The 20,110-nt window shown below is 32.8% G+C and overlaps 1 protein-coding gene across 10 annotated transcripts in view; it reads right to left on the bottom strand.

Moving 5' to 3' along the window:
• Positions 1 to 20,110, bottom strand: part of LOC105832507 (protein TANC2) — a 208,645-nt gene that overhangs the window by 78,193 nt on the left and 110,342 nt on the right. For 8 of the 10 annotated variants that reach the window (XM_036295464.1, XM_036295457.1, XM_036295461.1 and 5 more), the window contains 2 exons: positions 18,495 to 18,635; positions 17,975 to 18,115 (listed from right to left, as the gene is read on the bottom strand). In XM_036295464.1, coding sequence (XP_036151357.1) covers positions 17,975 to 18,115; positions 18,495 to 18,635 — 282 coding nt within the window. Of the gene's footprint in view, positions 1 to 7,726; positions 10,752 to 17,974; positions 18,116 to 18,494; positions 18,636 to 20,110 lie in introns of those variants that run through there. The other 2 variants (XM_036295463.1, XM_036295465.1) reach the window with 2 other exon arrangements.

The following is a 20,110-nucleotide window of genomic DNA, read 5'->3' as shown; positions in this document are numbered from 1 at the left end:
GTTTCATTTTGTTTTAAATTTCTTTCGGATTAAAATTAGGTTTTTAACATATACAAGGTATTTTCAAAATCTATATATATAAATCCCTGCAGTCTGTCCGTATTTTCTGTATAACCGCGAATTTCTTTGTCATTTGTGGCCCGATTCTAATGCAAAAGTGCTCATTTTATTCCAAATTTTACGAAGATTGCTGCTATGGGTTTGGATTTTCGATATACAGGGTTTTTCAAAAATTATCTTTGTACTGATTAGTAATGGATAAGAGTTTGTCTGTATAACCGCGAACTACATCGTCAATTGTGGCCTGAATCTCTTGCAAATAGGCTCATTTTATTCCAAATTTAACGAGTAAGGCTGCCATAGGATTGGATTTTCCATATACAGGATGTTTTATTTAAGGACTTACATTTCTTAAAATTACGCCAAACAATTATGAAACAATCTGTACATGGAAATTAATAAATGAATAAATCAATGTTGTTATTTACATATACAGAGTTTTTCAAAAATCTATATATATAAGTTTGGTTGTCTGTATGTCTGTATGTCCGCGACAATTTTCGTCATTTGATGTCCGATCCATGCAATTGGTCTCATTTTGTTTTAAAATCCTTCCGGATTAAAATTAGGAGTTTGTTTTTAACATATACAGGGTTTTTCTAAAATTTTCTTTATATTGAATAGTAACGGATATGCGTTTGTCTGTATGACCGCGAACTACACCGTCATTTGTGGCACGAACCACTAGCAAATGGTCTCATTTAATTCCAAATTATTCGAGGATGGTTGCCATGGGTTTGAATTTCCCATAAACAGGGGTTTCAAAAATGATTGGCGTAACTATAAGAAAAGAAGGTCCTAAAATGAAACAACCTGTATATGGATCCATTGATTCGGATTTTCATCATAGAGGGGTTTCATAACAGGATCTTCATTATAAAAAGTTTGGTAAAAACATGTATAGAACAAGAACACGCTTAAGTACAGCATGATGTACTGATGTAAACAGCACAACTAATGATTGTGTATTATACGATAAGTACGCATGTTTGTTAGTTTGTAATTCCGCGAACTACTAACACGGGCGTGTATTTTTTCAAAAAATGTAAAAATTGAATACCAAAAGCAAATGGATAGACATAGAAATGAATAGGCTAACATTTCTGTGTTATATATAGATAAAAGCTTCAAAAACAACTAATTATGTATACATACACACGCGTGACTTAATGATGATTAAATTTGAAAAGAGCGACGTAAAAACAAGCCTAAAATCGCCTGTTTCGTGAACGAAGTTTGAGTCGATTTTGGCAGGAAATAATTATACACCATGGAACATCAATCCTCTGAAAAGTTCAAATAAAGCAGAGCTTTAATTACTGAGATATAAGGGATTAAATTGGTCACTATACACCAATGAAGGGTATGCCATTTTATCCGTTCAACACAAAAAACCTCAGGTTATTTCTCATATAAAAAAATCTTTCAGATAAGATTTATTTGTCTGTTAGAAGACTAATTTATCGTGACCTCAAAACGACGTTTAAGTCAGAATGTCATTAAGAGATCAACTTCCGATTTTCAGGAAAATGTTTTTTAATTGATGTCGGATACCTATCTCATTGGGCACAGAAAAAGTACATTTATATACGGGAGTTATTTATTAACCTTATTTTATGTCAACACGGTTTAATCTTGCCTTAAATTTTATAAATCCGATAACCTTATAACAATATTTCAAATATAGGTACCACCGATTTCTGAAAAACTGCGGTATTTACTATAATTTTTCTAAAAGTTTTAGAAGAGAAAGCTTACCGAGATATTTTACAAATTACATAATTGTAATTGAGCTACGAAAAATTGTTAACAAAAAAAATATGTGATTTTTTTTTATTAAGCAAATTTTTACAAGTTCGGGAATAATATGAACTTTAACTCATCATATCTCAGCAATAAAAGGTATGCTCAATTCGAAATTTTTAAGGAATAAATGTTGATGATATACAATCATTTACCACCAAAATTCGATGACCACGAAACAGGCGATTTATGTGCTTTTTAAATCTTCAGAGAGAGTCTAAACAACTGAATTCTGTGGTTAGAAAAATGGTTGGAAAAATTCTAATGGTTAGAAAAATGAAATAAGTTATAAATACGTGAATAAATGAATAAATCAGTTTAAATATAAGTTGATAGTTTTCATATTGCATGTAATTTTAAAAAAGATTAAATATCTTACTATAATAATAAATAAATTTAAGATTTAGAAGAAGGTTCAGAGGATTTAACAAGAATGGGAGAAAGTAATTGATGTTAAAAAAAATGAAAACATCACGATACATTTAAAGCGACGTCATTCTCGAAAAGCAGAACAAACAATTTTTATTGTCAGACTATTCGTAAAGGCTTATTTAAAGAATGCGATGAGAGACAATATAATGGTCATAGCAGAAACGATCTACAAGGAAAGACGAAGTTTAATGGTTCTGGAAAAAAAATTGAGAAACGGTATATTATAATTTTTAAAGTCTTCAAAAGAAAAATATAAGATAAATAATAGCAGTTTCCGTCTAAAATCCTGCGCTACTCTCAAGCACAAACGAACAAACAAAGGTAAGATCCGAAAATTTCTTTATCAAGACCAAAATTCAGCAAAAAAGGCAAGAATACTTAAAAAAAATTTTTTTTTAATGATTAAATTTAAAATGTGTTTATTTGACAGGGATCTAACAGTTATTAATCAATTTGAAAGGATTATTAGGTCAGTAGTATATTAATTAAAATTTTAATTGCTTAACACCATAAAAAACCCACATTATTTTACAGAAACATTTACCCACAAAAAATATGTTATGTTTTTTATGGATTAAAATATTAGATTTATATCTAAAAATATAGATTTAAGTATTAATAAATGTTTTTATGTTATTTAAAAAAAACTAATAGTATATATTCATTTAAAAAAAGGAATAATAAATTAAATATATATTATTATAAATATATTTAATAAAAAATATATATTTTTAAAAAGAAAGAGTACTAACGATTATTAATCGAATTGGAAGGTATTTTAAAAATAAAAAAAAAAGAAATATTATTAAATGTGTGTGAATAAATTTCAATTGAGTGGGTTTCAGTTGTCTACATTCCCAGTTGCCTACAGCTTCATTTGCACACAAATTTTGCAAAGGTGCCCGATTGCATACATCTCGATTGCCTATACATCATGTGTGCAATGGGCATATGCACAACAATATCATGTGTGCAATGTGTGTGAGCGTAATAATATCATGTGTGCAATGTGTATGAACGTGTTATCATCATGTGTGCGATGTGTATGAGCGAACTAATATCATGTGTGCAATGTGTATGAGCGTAATAATGTCATGTGTGCAATGTGTATGAGCAAAATAATATCATGTGTGTAATCGTACTTTTGTACCTTAATTATTTTCGTGTGTGCAAACGAAACTGTAGGCAACTAAGCATGTAGGCAAATGAGTTTTGAATTAAGTTAAACGACAAGGATATCAAGGATCTTACAAATATTAATCGGTTTGTATAAAATTAAAAAAAAAACAGAGAAGAATCATTCATAAGCAATTTTCTTTTTTAACATACATTGATGATACAATTTAGAAAAAAAATTGGAAAATCACAAACTTTAAAAATTAAAAAAATGTAAAAATCAAGGTAATCATTTAAAATTTAGAAGAAAACGGAGAACAAGGTGTTTAAAAATAAATAAATAAATATATTAAAAAATTACTTTTAAAAAATTTAAAAGAATATATACATTTAGTATTTATTAATTTAAGAAAATACTAAAAACTATATTTTTAAATATAGATCTAATAATTTATACCAAAAAAAAAAAAACAAATAGAATAATTATCTCGGATATTTATATAAAAAAAAGTGTTGAATATTTAATGGGGGAAAAGCAATATTAAGGAGTGATCCCGTTTGTCTACGTTCCCGATTGCCTACTGCTTCGTTTACACACACGAAAATAATCAAGGTGCAAAAGTACGATTGCACACGTGCCCATTGCAACGTTATATTATTACGCTCATACACATTGCACACGTGTACATTGCACACGTGATATAATTACACGCATACACATTGCACACGTGACGCTATTGCATACGTGCACATTATACACGTTATATTATGACGCTTATACACATTGCACACGTGACATTATTGCGTACATACACATTGCACACATGACAATTACCACATAGGTTTGCGACTTTCCAGCCACCCCTACCAACAGGGAGGCGAAGCCCCCCTTGCACTCCACTGTGTGTGTGTGTGTATGTCCAAGCTTCGTACTGTTCCACATGAGCTTGCGACTTTTTATGCAAAGCGAGGTCTACCTACTTTTCTTTTTATTTTTAATATGGTATATCTCGAAAATTAAAGCAGTTAGCTCTATAATAAGATCTATACAACTTTGTCGAGCATGAAAAATATTATCAAAGATCATTGTCAAATCAAGGCGCCCAAGTTATTGTAATCGTGCCTTCAGAGTGTATGAGCGCAATGATATCATGTGTGCAATGTGCACGTGTGCAATAGCGTCACGTGTGCAATGTGTATGCGCGTAATTATATCACGTGTGCAATGTGCACGTGTGCAACAGCGTCACGTGTGCAATGTGTATGAGTGTAATAATATAATGTGTGCAATCGTACTTTTGCACTTTGATTATTTTCGTTTGTGCAAACGAATCAGTAAGCAATCGGGACGTGGGCAATCGAGAATTTTTGTAAAATTTGTGTGCAAACAAAGCAGTAGTCAATCGGGAACGTAGGCAAACGGAAGCCACTCCAATATTAACGTAATTAAAAAAAAAAGAACGAAAAAGAATGGGAATTTAAAATTGAAATTAAAAATTACTAAAAAGGACAATAAAGAAAGAATTTAATTAAACTTAAAAAAAAATCTAGTTTTAAAAAAGGCGTAAATAATTTTTGGGGAGAAAAAATACATATATATAAAATAAAAAAATAATACATATATTTTTTTTAAGCAATAAAAAATATATAGATGAGATTATAAATAATACGCAATATTATAGTAAATATAAAAAAAAAAGAAATTGTTTCATAAACTTGAATTGAATAGACATATTAATGATAATTTACAATTAAAAAAAAAATTGGTAAGTTAAAAATACTTCCATAAAACTTAAGGAATTAAAAAGACGCCTATAAAGAATGCCAAAAAGAAGAAAAGGAGGAAATTTGTTTATAGTGAGTCACAAATATAAACGGTCACGTCAAAGGCGAAAAAATGAGAGTACAGAGAGGAAAGGAAGAAACGTTTAGAGGAAAATGCTCTTTAATTTAAAGAATAGAGAAGTGGTAAAGGCCAACGTACGAATACAACAAGAAAATAAAGCCCATGGAAATGCTCAGCAGAGAAACAATAAAAATAATGATGAAAGGTATAAATGTTACGCGGTAAATGTTGAAAATAATAATAAAAATATGGCAGAGGTGAATGAGGAGAGAAGAATAAAAAGAATCGTGGATGTAGCACAGAAGCACAGAGGATGCATTCGGGGGACGCTATCAGCGCTACTAGAATCAGTCCATCTTTATTACTTATTAAAAGTAGAACAAGGATAGACTGATGTTGATAGCACTAATAGCATCTTCCCGAACGCGCCTAGAGTAGAATGCCTGCCATGAAAAAAAAAAACGAAAAAATGAATAAAGATAGACACGAAAAAATGCGCAAAGGCAAAACTTCGAGAGTACGAAGGAGAGGAATAAACAACTCGAATCGAATGTAATTAGAAAGTTTTATACAAGAGCAAATGATAATGACGAGAAAAGGGAAAAACGACAAAAAAATGATGTATGTAGACAAGCTCAACAAAGAAAGAAAGAAAAATACGAGGCATAGTCAAAAAGACTCGAAGCTAATGCACTAAGAAATTTTAAAAGGGCAAATGAAAATGAGGACGCAAGAACCAAAAGACACAAGGAAGATGCTTAAAGAAAGGCTCATAAAAGAAAAAAAAGTTAAAAAAATAAATTATCACATTGCACTGATTGCTAAGAACGATGAAATAAATGTGCCAGTTTATATACTTGGACAAATGAATATAGATGTCAATTCTGTAAATCATTAAACTTTACATTGTGAAAAACCAAAAGATGGAAAATTTATTGTTGCCAAAAGGGCAAGGTACAACAAAGTCAATAAATTGTCCAGATTATCTTAAACAATTATACATGGAAAATAATACTGCATCTAAAAAATTCAAAGAGAATATACGTTCATATAACAATGCATTAGCTATGACTTCAATAGAAGATCCGGGAAATAGAAATCCAATGGATGTAATAAACTATGCTCCTTATTGTTTGAAGATACATGGACAATGGAGGAACGATCTCCGCGCTTTGCATAGCTTTATTTTTTAGATGTTGAAGAAGCTGTGAAACAAAGAATGAATATAAAAGCAACTAAAAGTTGCGATCCAGAATTAATGAAGGAATTGTCATGTTTAATGGAACAAAGTAATGATTTAGTTAGAACATTCAAGATGATGCGTCAAGTAGAACAAGATCTAAATCCGAAAGGCCGTAAATAAAAATCGTAAATATAATGTTGTCTTTTAGAAAATATCTTAAACGTAATTAAAAAAGATACAATGCACCAAAAGCAAATAAAATACCAGTGGTTTTTCAACATGAAAATGGGGAGCCTACAATTGAAAGAGATATTTGGATTTATAATAAAAATTCAAATGAGATACAACAAATATCAATTTTGGACAAAAGATGTGATCCAATGTGTTATCTTTTATTATATCCATATGGAAATGATGGATGGCATTCAGAACTGAAATCATGTAATTCTAAATATTCTGGATTTAAGATAAGTCAAATGGATTATTTATGCACAATTGATATTAAAAATAATCTTGATGAATGTTTAATAGAATTTTAGACCAGATGTGGTCGCAAAAACATTTAATTTAGATATTAAAGAGATTTTAAAGGAACTAATTAACAAAAAATTTACGGAAAAATAATAGCTTGTGCAGGTATAATTGAGTTTCAAAAAAGAGGATTACCACATATGCATTTACTTGCAATGTTGAGTGAAGAGGATAAGCCGAGACTACAAGAAGTAATTGACATGGTGGTATGGGCTGAAATACCTGACGAAGAAAGATATCCCGAACTGAATGTTAAATTATTGAAATATATGATTCATAGTCCTTGGATAGTGGAGATTCAAACAAGAGATATCTATGCTCAGGGGACGATGGAAAATGTTCCAAAGGTTTTCCAAAAAGTTTTTGAAGAGGAAACTAATGCGAATGTGAATGGTTATTTAAGGTATCAACGGAGGAATTTTGGAAAAAAATACATCGTTAGAGGGAAAGAAATAGATAATCGTTGAGTGGTGCCATATTCACCATATTTAATTATGAAATATGATCGACATATTAATTTGGAAATATGTTCATCAATAAAAAATGTTAAATACTTATATAAATATATTCATAAGAAATTTGACTGTGCTGCAATTGAGGTGCAAACAGGAAATGGAACAAGGTTAATTAGAATAGATGAAGTAAACTCATATCTGAATGCAAGATATATTAGTTCGTCAGAAGCCATGTGGAGACTGAACGGATACGATCTCTTTATAAGGTCTCATACAGTAATAAGATTAGCAGTACACTTACCTAATTGTCAAATAGTTTATTTTCGGGAGAGAAATGAGCTGCACAGAGAGAACTCAATCGAGATACTATGCTAACAGCATGGTTAAAACTGAATAAAGCAGATAAAAATGCATTGCAAATGCGTCACCAGATATTCCTTATCATTATGTCTATGATAAGAAAGAAATAATGTGGAAACCATGCAAAAATAGCGGAGAGAAAATAATATCAAGACTATATACAGTAAGTATTAAAGATATTGAGAGATTTTATCTACGTCTACTACTACTGCACGTGACAGGAGCGAAAAGTTTTGAGAATATAAAACCTATAAATGGAGTATGTACATTATAATACATTTAAGGATGCAGCAATTGCAAAACAATTGATAGAAATTGATGATCTAAAACAATAGAGGAAAAAACATTAGAGGAGCCAATAGAAACAAAAATGCCAGTACAACTACGAGAATTATTTGCTTACATATACATCTACAGAAACTTAACAAATGTTCCAATAATATAAAATACAAAGAATACATGATTGAGGACCATGTAAAGAAAAATATTGTCAATCCTGAAAATATGACTTTAAACCATATACAAAAAGTTTTAAAAATTAATGGAAGTAGCTGTAGAGATTATCAATTGCCAAATCCACCGGGGGGAATATTTATGAAACACAATGTAATGTGGAAAAAGAAAGAATACGTGAATGATTTAAAAACGACATTAAATGCAGAGCAAAAGCACGTGTACAAAAAATTCATGGAAGCAATAGATAATGAAAATGAAACGGAAACATTATTTTTTATTAATGGATTTGCAATGAGTGGAAAAACATATCTATTTACCATGTGCTTTTACAGAAATTGCAGCTACACTACTAAAAGAAGGAAGAACATATTATTCCTTGTTTAAGCTAACAATTTCCATAGATGGAGCCAAATCAAATATTAGAGGAAACACTGTGGCAGCTAGAAAGCTCATCTCTGCAAAACTAATCATATGAGATGAGGTGAGTATGACAGTAGGACATGCTTTAACTGCAGATGATAAATTCTTAAGGGAATTGATGAAGAATCAAAAACCATTTGGAGAAAAAGTTATTTTATTTGCAGAAGATTTTAGATAAAGTCTACCAGTAGCGTCTCATGCAAATAAAGCAGCTATAATAGAAACGACAGTAAAATATAATCCACTATGGAAGAATGTAAGTAAAGTTAAACTATAGCAAAATATGAAAACTACAAAAGAAAAAAAATTTGCAAATTTGTTGATGCAACTTGGAAGGTGGTAAATTATCAAATACTGATGGACTACATCATGATACAATTGAAATCCCATAGGATTTTGTAATAAAGGGATCTTTTATAAATGAGATATTTAGTGAAAGAATTATTAAATAGGGCAGTGGCACGGGCGTGGAACTTCGAGAGAAGACTGGAGAGAGGGGATGGGAGTGGACTGGCAAGGAAATGTTGGGAAGAAGTAAAAAGAAGGGAGCTTAGAAAGGAGGACGCGGCGCGGGAGGGGGAGAGAAGGAAGTTTTGGACAGAGGGATAGATATGATAAGGGTAAGTGAGAAGGAAGAGAGATTCAGCAAATTAATAGAGGAGGATAAAGAGGGGCAAAAGAAAGAAAAATGGGAAAGAATCAAGGAGTCAAGATTCAACAGATGGTACGGAAGGGTAAAGAAGAAGGGTGTATAAGAAGGGGTACCGGGATATCTAAAGAAAGAGTGGGGAGAGAGCAGGTGGAGGAGAGTCGCAAAGTTTAGATTAGGTTGTAAAATGAGGGAGGGAAGATACTGGAAAGAGAAGGAAAGAAGGGGATGTAGAATGTGCGGAATGGAGAAAGAGTCATGAGAGCACGTGGGAGTCATGTAGGAAATGGAAACAGGGGGTGAGTTCGAATTGGCAGAAGGCGATGGATTGGGTGTTGAGCGAGGAGGGAGAGGGAGAGAGATGGATGAGGGAATTGGAGGAAAAGAGGAAAAAGGGTAGTGGAGAACCAGGCGAGGTGATGAGGGGGAGGAAGGGAAGGGCAGAGAGAAGTTTGTGGATGGATGAAACGGGATGAGAGGAAAAGAGAGTGAGGAGAGAAATGAGTGCGATAAGTGAGAGAATGAGAGAAGGGTATAAATTTGGAGTACGTATGCAAAAGGAAACGGAAGTCCAATAGTTAGGGAAGCGGTGTGTGTGCGTGTGCGTAAGCGAGGACGTGTCAAGGGCGGAGTGATGTGGAAACGGAGCTCGGCCCTCGAGAACGGCCCAGGTTATTAGTAATAAGCTGGAATTAAGTTAGAATTAAGGATAAGGCTGTTTGTTTTGTAAAAAATTGTAATCCCAAGGGAAATCAATAAAGAATTACTACTACTAGTGAAAGAATTATTATGGAATAGATAAGAAAAAATCCAGATAGGGCGATATTGTGTCCAAAAAAAAGGATACATTTAAAATTAGAGACGAAATTCTAGAAAAAAATGGATGGAGAAGAAAAAGAATAACTATCAATTGACACTATTATAAGTAATGATGCAAAAGAGCAAATAAATTATCCGAATAAATTTTTAAACTTATTGACACCTTCAGGAATGCCAGTATATCGACTAAAAATAAAAATCAATGCTACAATAATCCTAATAAGGAATTTAAATACTGAAAAAGGACTTTGCAATAGTACAAGATCAATTGTAACAAATTTAAAAAATAATATAATTTATGAATTTAGAAATTCTAACAGGTCCTGCACGAGGACAAATTGTCATCATTCCAAAAATAGATTTAATAAAAAGTGATTGGGAATTGCCATTTAAATTAAAAAAAAGACAGTTTCTAATACGAGTATCATTTGCAATGACAATTAATAAGTCACAAGGACAGACTTTTGAAAAAGTTGGGATATATTTAACAAATCCAGTATTTGCACATGGATTTGCACATTATGTGGCATTTTCAAGAGCAACCAAAAGGGAAAATGTAAAAATTAAGATTGAGGAAAAAGGAAATCAAGAAAAACTTAATGAAAAAGTGAAAAAGGTTTTACAAAAAATGTAATATACAGAGAGGTGTTATAAGTTAAACTATTTTTAAAAAAGGATAGAAATAAAAAAGAAAAAAGGAAATAAAAAGAAGAAAAGGAAATTGTAAAAAAGAGAAAAATGAAAAAAAGGTCAAATGTTGGGAGAAAAAAGAACAATAAATGTGTAATTATGAAAGAGCTAAGGAAGAAACAAGTAAAGTATATCTTAGGGATAAATAGAAAACAAGAGGGAGAAAAAGAAGGTGGTGAGAAACAGAAAGGAGGTTTTAGTAGATAGTCCAAGGCTCCCAGATAGCACAAGGACATCCATTGTATGTCCAATGGATATCCGCTTCAGGATATTCGGACGTCCATTAAGAGTCCAAATAAGGTCCGTCGGACATTCGATGGACGTCCATGGGATATACGTTTGTCACAATTTCGGACATTCATAGAAAGTCCAAAGTAAACCAAATTTTGGACCTATTATGGTTTGATTATTTCTTTTGGACCTTTTTCAATTAAAGGGCTTGTTGCAATAGTGGGTTAATCCACATTTTGTAAAAATCATCGACATAAAGCATAGACTGCGCATTTCCTGCAAAAAGCTCTTGAAAAGTGTCCGGCAGTAAGACAAAGAGGAGACATGATCCGGGTCAATTTCTTTCTTTGTCTAGTGCCCATTATGCTACTGGTTAGACAGAGACAGTGCTTGACCCAGACCAATTGCCGTGTCCCTCTTTTGGTCGGAAAAAGAAACGAAAAAAAAAAAAACGAAAAAGAAAACAAAGAAACGAAAATAAAAAAAACGAAACAATGAAAAACGAAAAAGAAACAATAATATTGTAGCGTGCGCGCCGCGGAAATGAAAGACACTTTTATAACTGTAAAACCAAGCAGCTTTATTAACGCGTCCGACAAGGCTCGAGACCGAGATTCGACTCGTTGTTTACACACACGTCGTCAAGCGCTCGTCAGCTGACAACGCTCGGTCCAGGAAATCAATAGTATTGATCCGTCTTCGAACAGCTGAGTCGCGGTCGTGGAGTATACCGGGCGACGCACGCAACAATATATTATAACAAACATTTAAAAAAATACCAATAATCAATAATAATAAATTAATAGGTTAATAATAAATAAAAAAATAATACGTATTATTTCATATTATATTTAAAAGTAGAACAATTAAAATGAACCTTTTGAAAATTAAAAATAATATAATTTATTATTATTCATAAATTAATATTAATTAGAAATATTGTAAATAATATATATATATATATATATAATTTACAATATTTCTTTTAGATTATATTATGAAAATAATAAAAATAAATTATATAAAAGTAAGATCCAAGTGCGGACATAAAGATTAGATATATCCAGCATAGGACATTCTGAATAGAACATCCGTTTTAATTCCAATAATGGACATTCTATGAATGTCTATTTTATATCCATGGACATGCGGACCTGAATTGGACTTAAAATGGACGTCTTTGGAACATCCAGTGCTATTTGGGCTGCCGGTCGCAGCTGAATTTAGAAAAAACCAACAAAAAGGTAATCTGGAAATCAACCGCAAAGCAAAGAATCTTGGGAGACCCATACGACCCGGCCGTACGGTAAACGAGACAGGTGTGCGTAAACGCATTTCCCCCTACCCTCGCAAAAAAAGAGATAGAAGCCCGCAAGAGAAGCAAGAGCTTTCGAGAAACAAAGCGCGGGCGATAAAGCTGGTATAAAATAAATAATAAAAATACAAATTTAACATAAAAACACAAAATTTAAAAAATGGAATACATTGAAATATTAAATGTTTTATCAAATTGAATCTATTCAAAATTTTCCAAATTTGTATTCTTTAACTCTTTGTGTGGAAGTAACATATATTTACCTTTTTATATCTTTTTCTCATTTTCATAATAAGTATAATTTCACATTTTTCTAATATATTAATACTTACATGTTTCTTATGGATTTTCTCCGATTGTTCATATTTAATAAAAATAAAGAAATAAAGTTAAAAAAGCAGATGAAAAGTGATTTCTTAAAAAGTATTTAAGATTATACGTTGAAAATTTTACTGAATATTTCCACATATTAAAATATGAGGGTAAAAATGCTAAATAGAAGAGATACCGTGACACATGTTGTCAAGCTCTTCTGAGTAACCTTCAAAAGATTTTATAGCCATTGGTCATTATTCTTTAAAAAATTATTAACAAAAAATTTTTATAAACCCATGTGGAATAAAATAATTATAGATCTCGTCTCGGCCGTAAGTAACGAGAAGTGTAAGATCGCATAAGAAGTCGAAAACTCGTGTGGAATAGAATACTTACAGAGCCGCTTTCGCGACGAAGTTAAAATGACCGTGGTCAAAATAACCCGTAAGCTGTGATTGGCCAATAGTTTTAATTGGTTCTTTGCTCAGTGCTGTGTCATCAACTGATGAGCTCTAGCACTGAGAAAAAAGCAATGAAAGCAATTGGCCAATTACAGCTCACGGGTTTATTTTGACCACGGTCATTTTAACCTCATTGCGAAAGCGGCTCAGATTTCGTGTTTTCTATAGTGTTTATTATAAGAAATAGATTTAAACTTCGAATCACAAAAAATTTTTTTTAACATAAATTTTGATTCGCAACTATATATTCTCTGCTTTACAAACTATATGTATAATGTTTGCAATAAATTGTATTTTTAATTAAAACAGTATTCGGCAATAATGTACTTCTTAATTAAAGTAGAGAATATTTTATTTAAAGTAGAAAACATTATATTTATAAAACTTTTTTTATTTTAACTTTTAACAAAATATGAGCGATGGCTATAAGGTTACTCAAAAGAGTGACTTTGACAATATATGTCAAAATTAATCTCATTGATGCCTCCCCTATTCGGAATTTTTCAATATGGTATTTACATTTACCAGAATTTTTCGCACGCTAGAATTTGTAAAATAAGTAAACTAGTATAAAACTTACACTAATTTATCTTTATATGACAATATTGTTAAATCTATTTTGAATTTTTGAAATTTGATTCTGTAATCAAAGGCCTAAAAACTTAAAAATTTAAAATGTTATAGAAATCCAACAGATATAAAAAATGTGCCACACAAAGAGTTAATAATATTAAAAATAAAATTTCTATTAAATTTGCATCATTTTTACAAAAAATTGAAATAACATTTATATTAAAATTAAATGCTAATTTTTATGTATTAATTATGCTTTATTTCGCATTTTTATACTAAAGCAATTTAGTATAAGTAGTAGAAAATTACAATTGAACGTGGAAATGTTGGCTTAATAACATAACGGGTACATCTCGCTCATCATAATTATTTATAAAATCAAAAAGTTATTGCAATAGAATTAAATATTTTTTATGTGCTTTCTATAATATATCTTGTAATTTTCATTACTAGATAAGCGTGTCTATCATAGATCTATTAATTCTGTTAAATTTTGAAAGAATATTACTTAATTTTACTGCACATTTGATATTATAAATAATTATATTAAGGAAGATATTCAACTTAATGTTAACTCAGTGTCCTCACTTTCAATCGCAATTTTCTGTTAAACCGCTTAACCGCTTCGGTGGCAGGCGAAATTTCACTGTTTGTGCCCCTGTGGGCAAGAAAAAAAAGTAATCGCAATTCAAAAATACTTTGTATTTAAAGGCTTTCGGGGTCGCCGAACAATTACAAATCAGACATCAGAATTTTAAAATTCAAAATGGCGGAACTAATATGGCAGACAAAAATATTTTAATTTAGTTTATTTGAATAAAATTCATAATACAGGTGTTTTTAAATTGCTAAATTTGAGGTACAAAATTTTGTTATTGAAAATAACGGATAAATATTTATGTGTTGATATATATACGCTATATATATGTATATATTGTGACGTGACAGTCGCAGGCTGCTGTCCGTCACAAGGGCCTTAATGCGTTAATATCACGCGGGTCCTGCGTCCTCCCGCTCGGGAGCGGACGCGAAAACGTGCTATGTTACATTTTCTGTGTGTGTCGTCCCGTGTACTGTTCGTTCACTAATTGTTAAGACTTTTGCGAGCACTAATTCGCGAGTGTGGCAGAAGTCGGTGGCCAAAGCGGACCTATTTTGTATAATCTGGCGTCTCAATAGAGGACACCCTTAGAGAGAGAACTAACAACGAGGGATTTGTAGAAGACCCTTTTCGAGCGGGGGTCCGCAGGTAATACCGTCCTTATCTTGCCTACAATTTTATCGTGAGAGAATTTCGATACTGCTGCCAAATCGCGCTTTCAGGATCCAGTGAAGGCGCGCAGGGCCGGCGTCGCGACGGGGCGACTTCAAATCCGATCCCGCACGAGTTCCGGCAGGGATACCGACAGCTGCAATCAATGGTGCGCCCTCGTCGAGGAGAAAATAACGTCCCGGTGGCGAAGAATGCGGCCGGCGAGGATTCAGGAAATTGCCGCAGAGGAGAGCGCAAAAATTCCCGTGCACGGAGCCCAAAAATATCAACTACCACGCTTGGATCAGTCAGCAAGTAGCGGCATGCACTTGCGCGTAGCGCGCAAGTCGAATTTGGAAAATCGCGGCCAGTAAGGGCCTGGCTTATCGAAGGCAAGGTGGGGCGCGTCGCCGAGCGGCCCCCGCAGAATCTATGATCAATCACTCGAGCTGCGGATGTTGTCTAGTGTTGTGCGATCCGAATCCCGAGCTGCAAGTTTCGTGTAAGAGGACATAAGAGCCGAAAGTCATCCCAATCCGGATAAGGACGACGAGAGAGAGAGGCTTGGTGAGACGAGCGTCACGAGAATCGTAAAGCCACCGATTTCGCGATTGGGCGACTCGCGAAAGAGTCACAAATTTGCTACGGTCTCGTAGTCATGAGATTAGAATCACGAATTTATTAGAGTATCGCTGCCTTGCCCGATCGCGCCCGCCTGCATGAATTTGCTGCGTGCTGTTCCTTTCGTTATAATTACGTGCGTGTGTGTCCCGATCCGCAGCCGAGTTACTTATATTTTCGTATTGTAGTCGCATCGCGAGTCATTATCGTTAATTGTACTGAGAATCTTCGCGCACTTATATTTTTGTAAAAGTTAATAGATTCTCGTCTGCGTATTGCGAATCCCCATGTAATCACGTTTTCGTCAAAATAAATGTAGTCGTCTTGTGCCGCCTCGTTGGCGAGCTAGTAGTAATTATCGCACATATGGTTCGCGGGATATTATAACGTGCAGAAGAACACGAGTCTATGGCGTGTTGTGCAGGCTCGAATTAGTGTTCGTCCCGATCGCCCTTGACGAAACCGTTATCCTACCGGGAGTTCTAGTACAGGAAAATTAGGCTTTTTCGAGAAAAAATTGTAAGAGGCACTTTTAGTGCAGATTCTTATTCGAAAAAATCCTACAAACATATTAAACAAAAATTCAACTCGAAAAAAGTTGAGAATCATTGTTTAAACATTGAAAGAAGATGAAAATTTTCATTTTTTGGCAATAAAAAGAAATTCATAACGACGCAGGATAAAGCATAGACAATTCGGAGAATTTCCGCGTACGTAAAATAGCTCTTTCAATAATTATCCCGTGTTCGCGACTTTAATTTCGAGCGCTCATCAGCTTGTAACACGCGCGAATTACCGTCGCCGCTCAACAGCGTCTTATAATTCTGTATCGTTCATTGTTAAATATATTCGTTAATTTCATTGTTAAATTTACGTTGTCTTGATAGTTCTCTCGCCTTTCCGATTCCATCCGCCCGCGCCGAACCTCCCTCTCTGCTCTCTGGCTGAGTAGCTGGCTATCGGAGCCGCCGAGGCCCCGGTCATCTAAAGAACGCCCGTCTTTTCCACGATTATATCGGCGTAACGTTGATTCACTATTCAGCATAAAAAGAATGGTACGCTCAACGTACCTGGCGCCCAAGTTCGAGTTTTAGCGAGAATATCGGAGTTCGATCGCCTCGACCCGGGCGGCACAGGGCCGTGACCAGAGGCGGAAGCGAAGTTGGCCGTCGCTCGCGAGCGCGGTTACAATATATATATTCTTTTGCAAGTACTCGTTGTAAAATTTATATTTCCATTACTCACTTCATAGTTTCTTTTTACAAACAAATTGCTAGGTTTTTTTTCCTAGATTCTAATTTCACATTTTTTATATATTTATAAATAGCCAGTTAAGATAGAGTGAACTTATATTATAACAGCTTATGGATCGTATTTATATTCTGGTGTATCGTGTTCGTTATTCAATTTTAAACACTTGTTTATTTATATACATTTTTTGTCATTGGGCACACCCGACCCAAAAACACCGCGTGAATATCACATTTTATAAAAATAAAGAAATTTATTTATTTTTAACAGCCATTTTGGGTTCGCCATTTTAATTTTAAAGTTTTGATCTTGGATTTATACTCAGCGACCCACAAAATCCCTAGATACTAGGTTTTATAGCAATTAAAAAATTTTAATTATTTGGGTCCGCCATTTTGAAATTTGGAATTTGGACTTTAGATTCATGTTCAGTGATACAAAAAACTTTTGGATATCAATTTTCATGCAAATCGATCCAGCCAATTAAAAAATAAACGATGTGCGCCATATGACGTCAATGCCCACTGGGGCACATATATTTTCCGCGCCATATGGAGTCAATGCCGCCGTAGCGGTTAATCGAGAAGAATAGAGCACTTTAATAACACATAAAGCATTTAGTTTTGATATAAATGCTATTTTGATTTTTGTGAGAGATAAAGGATGCATGCCTAACTTAATAGACATAAAAATTTAGGAAGAATTTTGTTAAATTCGAAATACATAAAAAATTTTTATTGAAAATAACTATAGAAAAATGTGAGGAGGTTTAAAAAATATTATTTGCAGCATTTGTTTTAATAAACGAATTTGCATAAGAATCGTGATTCTCATAAAAGCATTGATATAAAATAAAAAATAATAATCCAATTATAATAAGAAAGAATAATCAATTATAATAAAAAATAAATTGTGCGTCATGCTCTTAAAAAAAACAAGATACAAAAGAAATGTTATTAAAAAAAAATCTTTTTTTTATAATAGCTTTCAGTGTTAGCCGAAACGCTGTATGTCGAACAGCGCAAACTCATGCTTGTACGACAAATCTTGTTCCTCTATATTCATTCACACTTTAAGTATCTCAAACATATTTCAATAGATGCGATATAACATTTGATTTGAAAAACTACGCCTGCCTGCAACTTTATTAGACGAGCCAATGAGCTGATTTAGCCCATTATTAACTGTGCCTTGACTATTGTTCCACAGAGACTTGATTTTTCCCAAGACAACGCCGGGCCACTTCGTTCTTTCTTCCAAAGATGAAGTCATCATAACTGTATACAGGCATGTAATTTTTTGACGTAATCAAGATAAGCCAAAATTCGTCAATAGACGGACGAGGACATAAGATAAGATCTTATTCACTTCAAGTTATTTGGACCAAAAATGACGACAATCAGTCAGTTAATCAGTTAAAAGTTATAATCCACACATATAGTAATAATATAATTGTAATAGTATAGTTATTAAACCATGTTATAACGCGCACTAATATAAACTTATTAAATCAAATGTGGCGACCATGAGAAAACTTTACTTTGCGTCCTCGTCCATCGACGGACCTTGAGATAAGCAATTCAAGTAGTGAAATTTTTTCTTTGTAAAGAAAGAACAATACAAACCTACAATTGATTTACAAAAGAAATATTGTACCTGGCAAAGCAGAAGAATTATTGTTTGTGATTGGTTCGGGCGATGTCAGATGTCTCGAAGACCTCTGAACAGCAAAGGAGCTTTTGAGCACTTTTGGATTCAGGTAAAATCTTTTTCGTTGATTCGGTGGCGTGGGACAACCTATAACAATTTTACATTTTTAACTCTTTTTGGACCAAAATGCCACATTTTCTTCTCAACTTTCAACGCTCTATCTTTTGATGTAGTCAAAGATAGGAAAAATTTTTTGAATAACGTTTTCGAACGCAAAAAGCTTTCTCTTTCAGATTCCGTCGTCAAAATTGACCTACGAAATCTTTAAAAAAAGTTACAGCTTATTTTTTCAAAAAAGAGCCGATTTTTTTCTAAATTTTTTTCAAAAATTCCATATTTTGAGTTCGAAAACAAGTGGCCAGAACATCTCTACCATAGTAGAGTGTCATCTGTATCTGCTCTAAAGGTCTCATGATGATTTTTTTGAAAATTCAATATGGCGACTTCAATATAGCGACTCAAAGTTTAGCAAATTAAAAAAAATCAATATTTCATAGTTTTTTTCATAGTGATCTCACTAAATAATATAATCTAAAACCGACTAAAATTCATCAACACCACATATAAAATACTTGAAAATTATAAATATTCCGATATTATTGTCAAATCATTGTCAGTCCTAAGAATCTATGATCTTTGATGCAGAGACACTATCGCCAGTGTTGCCAAGTGCTTCTGACTAAAAAGTGATAGAGGGAGCTATAATAAAGTGGGATATATTGTTCAAAAGGTGGGAAGTTTAAAGGTGTCTTTTCACTCTGACGCTTGACGCTCATTTTCAGCGTCAAAAGATCACACGTGACTAAAAATAAAGATACCCCTTCGTTATTTTTAGTCACGTGATGTCTTTTGACTGAAAATAAGCGTCGAGCATGAAAAGGCACCTTAAAGAAAACTTTGAAAATGAAGTTTTTTTTATTTCAAGCATTAAAATAATTTTTAAGAACATATACGTAGCGATGTAATATAATTTGTTTTAATATAATTTTATAAATTTTTTATTTACATTTAACATTTAACATATATATTATATAATATTGCTTTTTTAGTTTAATAGCTTTTTAGTAATTTAATTATTTTGCATCATCACTGTCATCGCAGTACATATCGACAGTAAAGTAATCTCGCATCTCTTCAATAATTGGGAAATTGAAACAATCGTTTGATGCAAAGAATCTTTTGGTGTGTAATAATCCATTCATGAGTTTATTGCCAATTTTTGATCTGAGCCGTTTCTTTGTCTTTATTTCATTCATAACGGAAAATATTCTTTCCACATTATCACTAGCGTGTGACAAGCTCAATAAAGCAAATACGAACTTTATTAAAATTGGAAACATTAGTTGAGAATCACCAAATGTTAATTTTTCAACTTTTTTCCAAAAGTGTGCAGCTGATGACTCATTGAAATTAATTTCTTCTACGTTTCTTAACATACGCCATTCAGTATCGAGTTTTTGTAATTCCAATTTTGATACAATATTTGGGAAATTTGAGGCTAATGGCGCAATAGTAGATATTTGCTTAATATTTTTTTGGATCAAGAAATGTTAAATGTTCTA

This window comes from Monomorium pharaonis, chromosome 1 (genome assembly GCF_013373865.1).
Source record: "Monomorium pharaonis isolate MP-MQ-018 chromosome 1, ASM1337386v2, whole genome shotgun sequence".
Lineage (NCBI taxonomy): Eukaryota > Metazoa > Arthropoda > Insecta > Hymenoptera > Formicidae > Monomorium > Monomorium pharaonis.
This window is presented reverse-complemented; position numbering and strand designations above follow the sequence as displayed.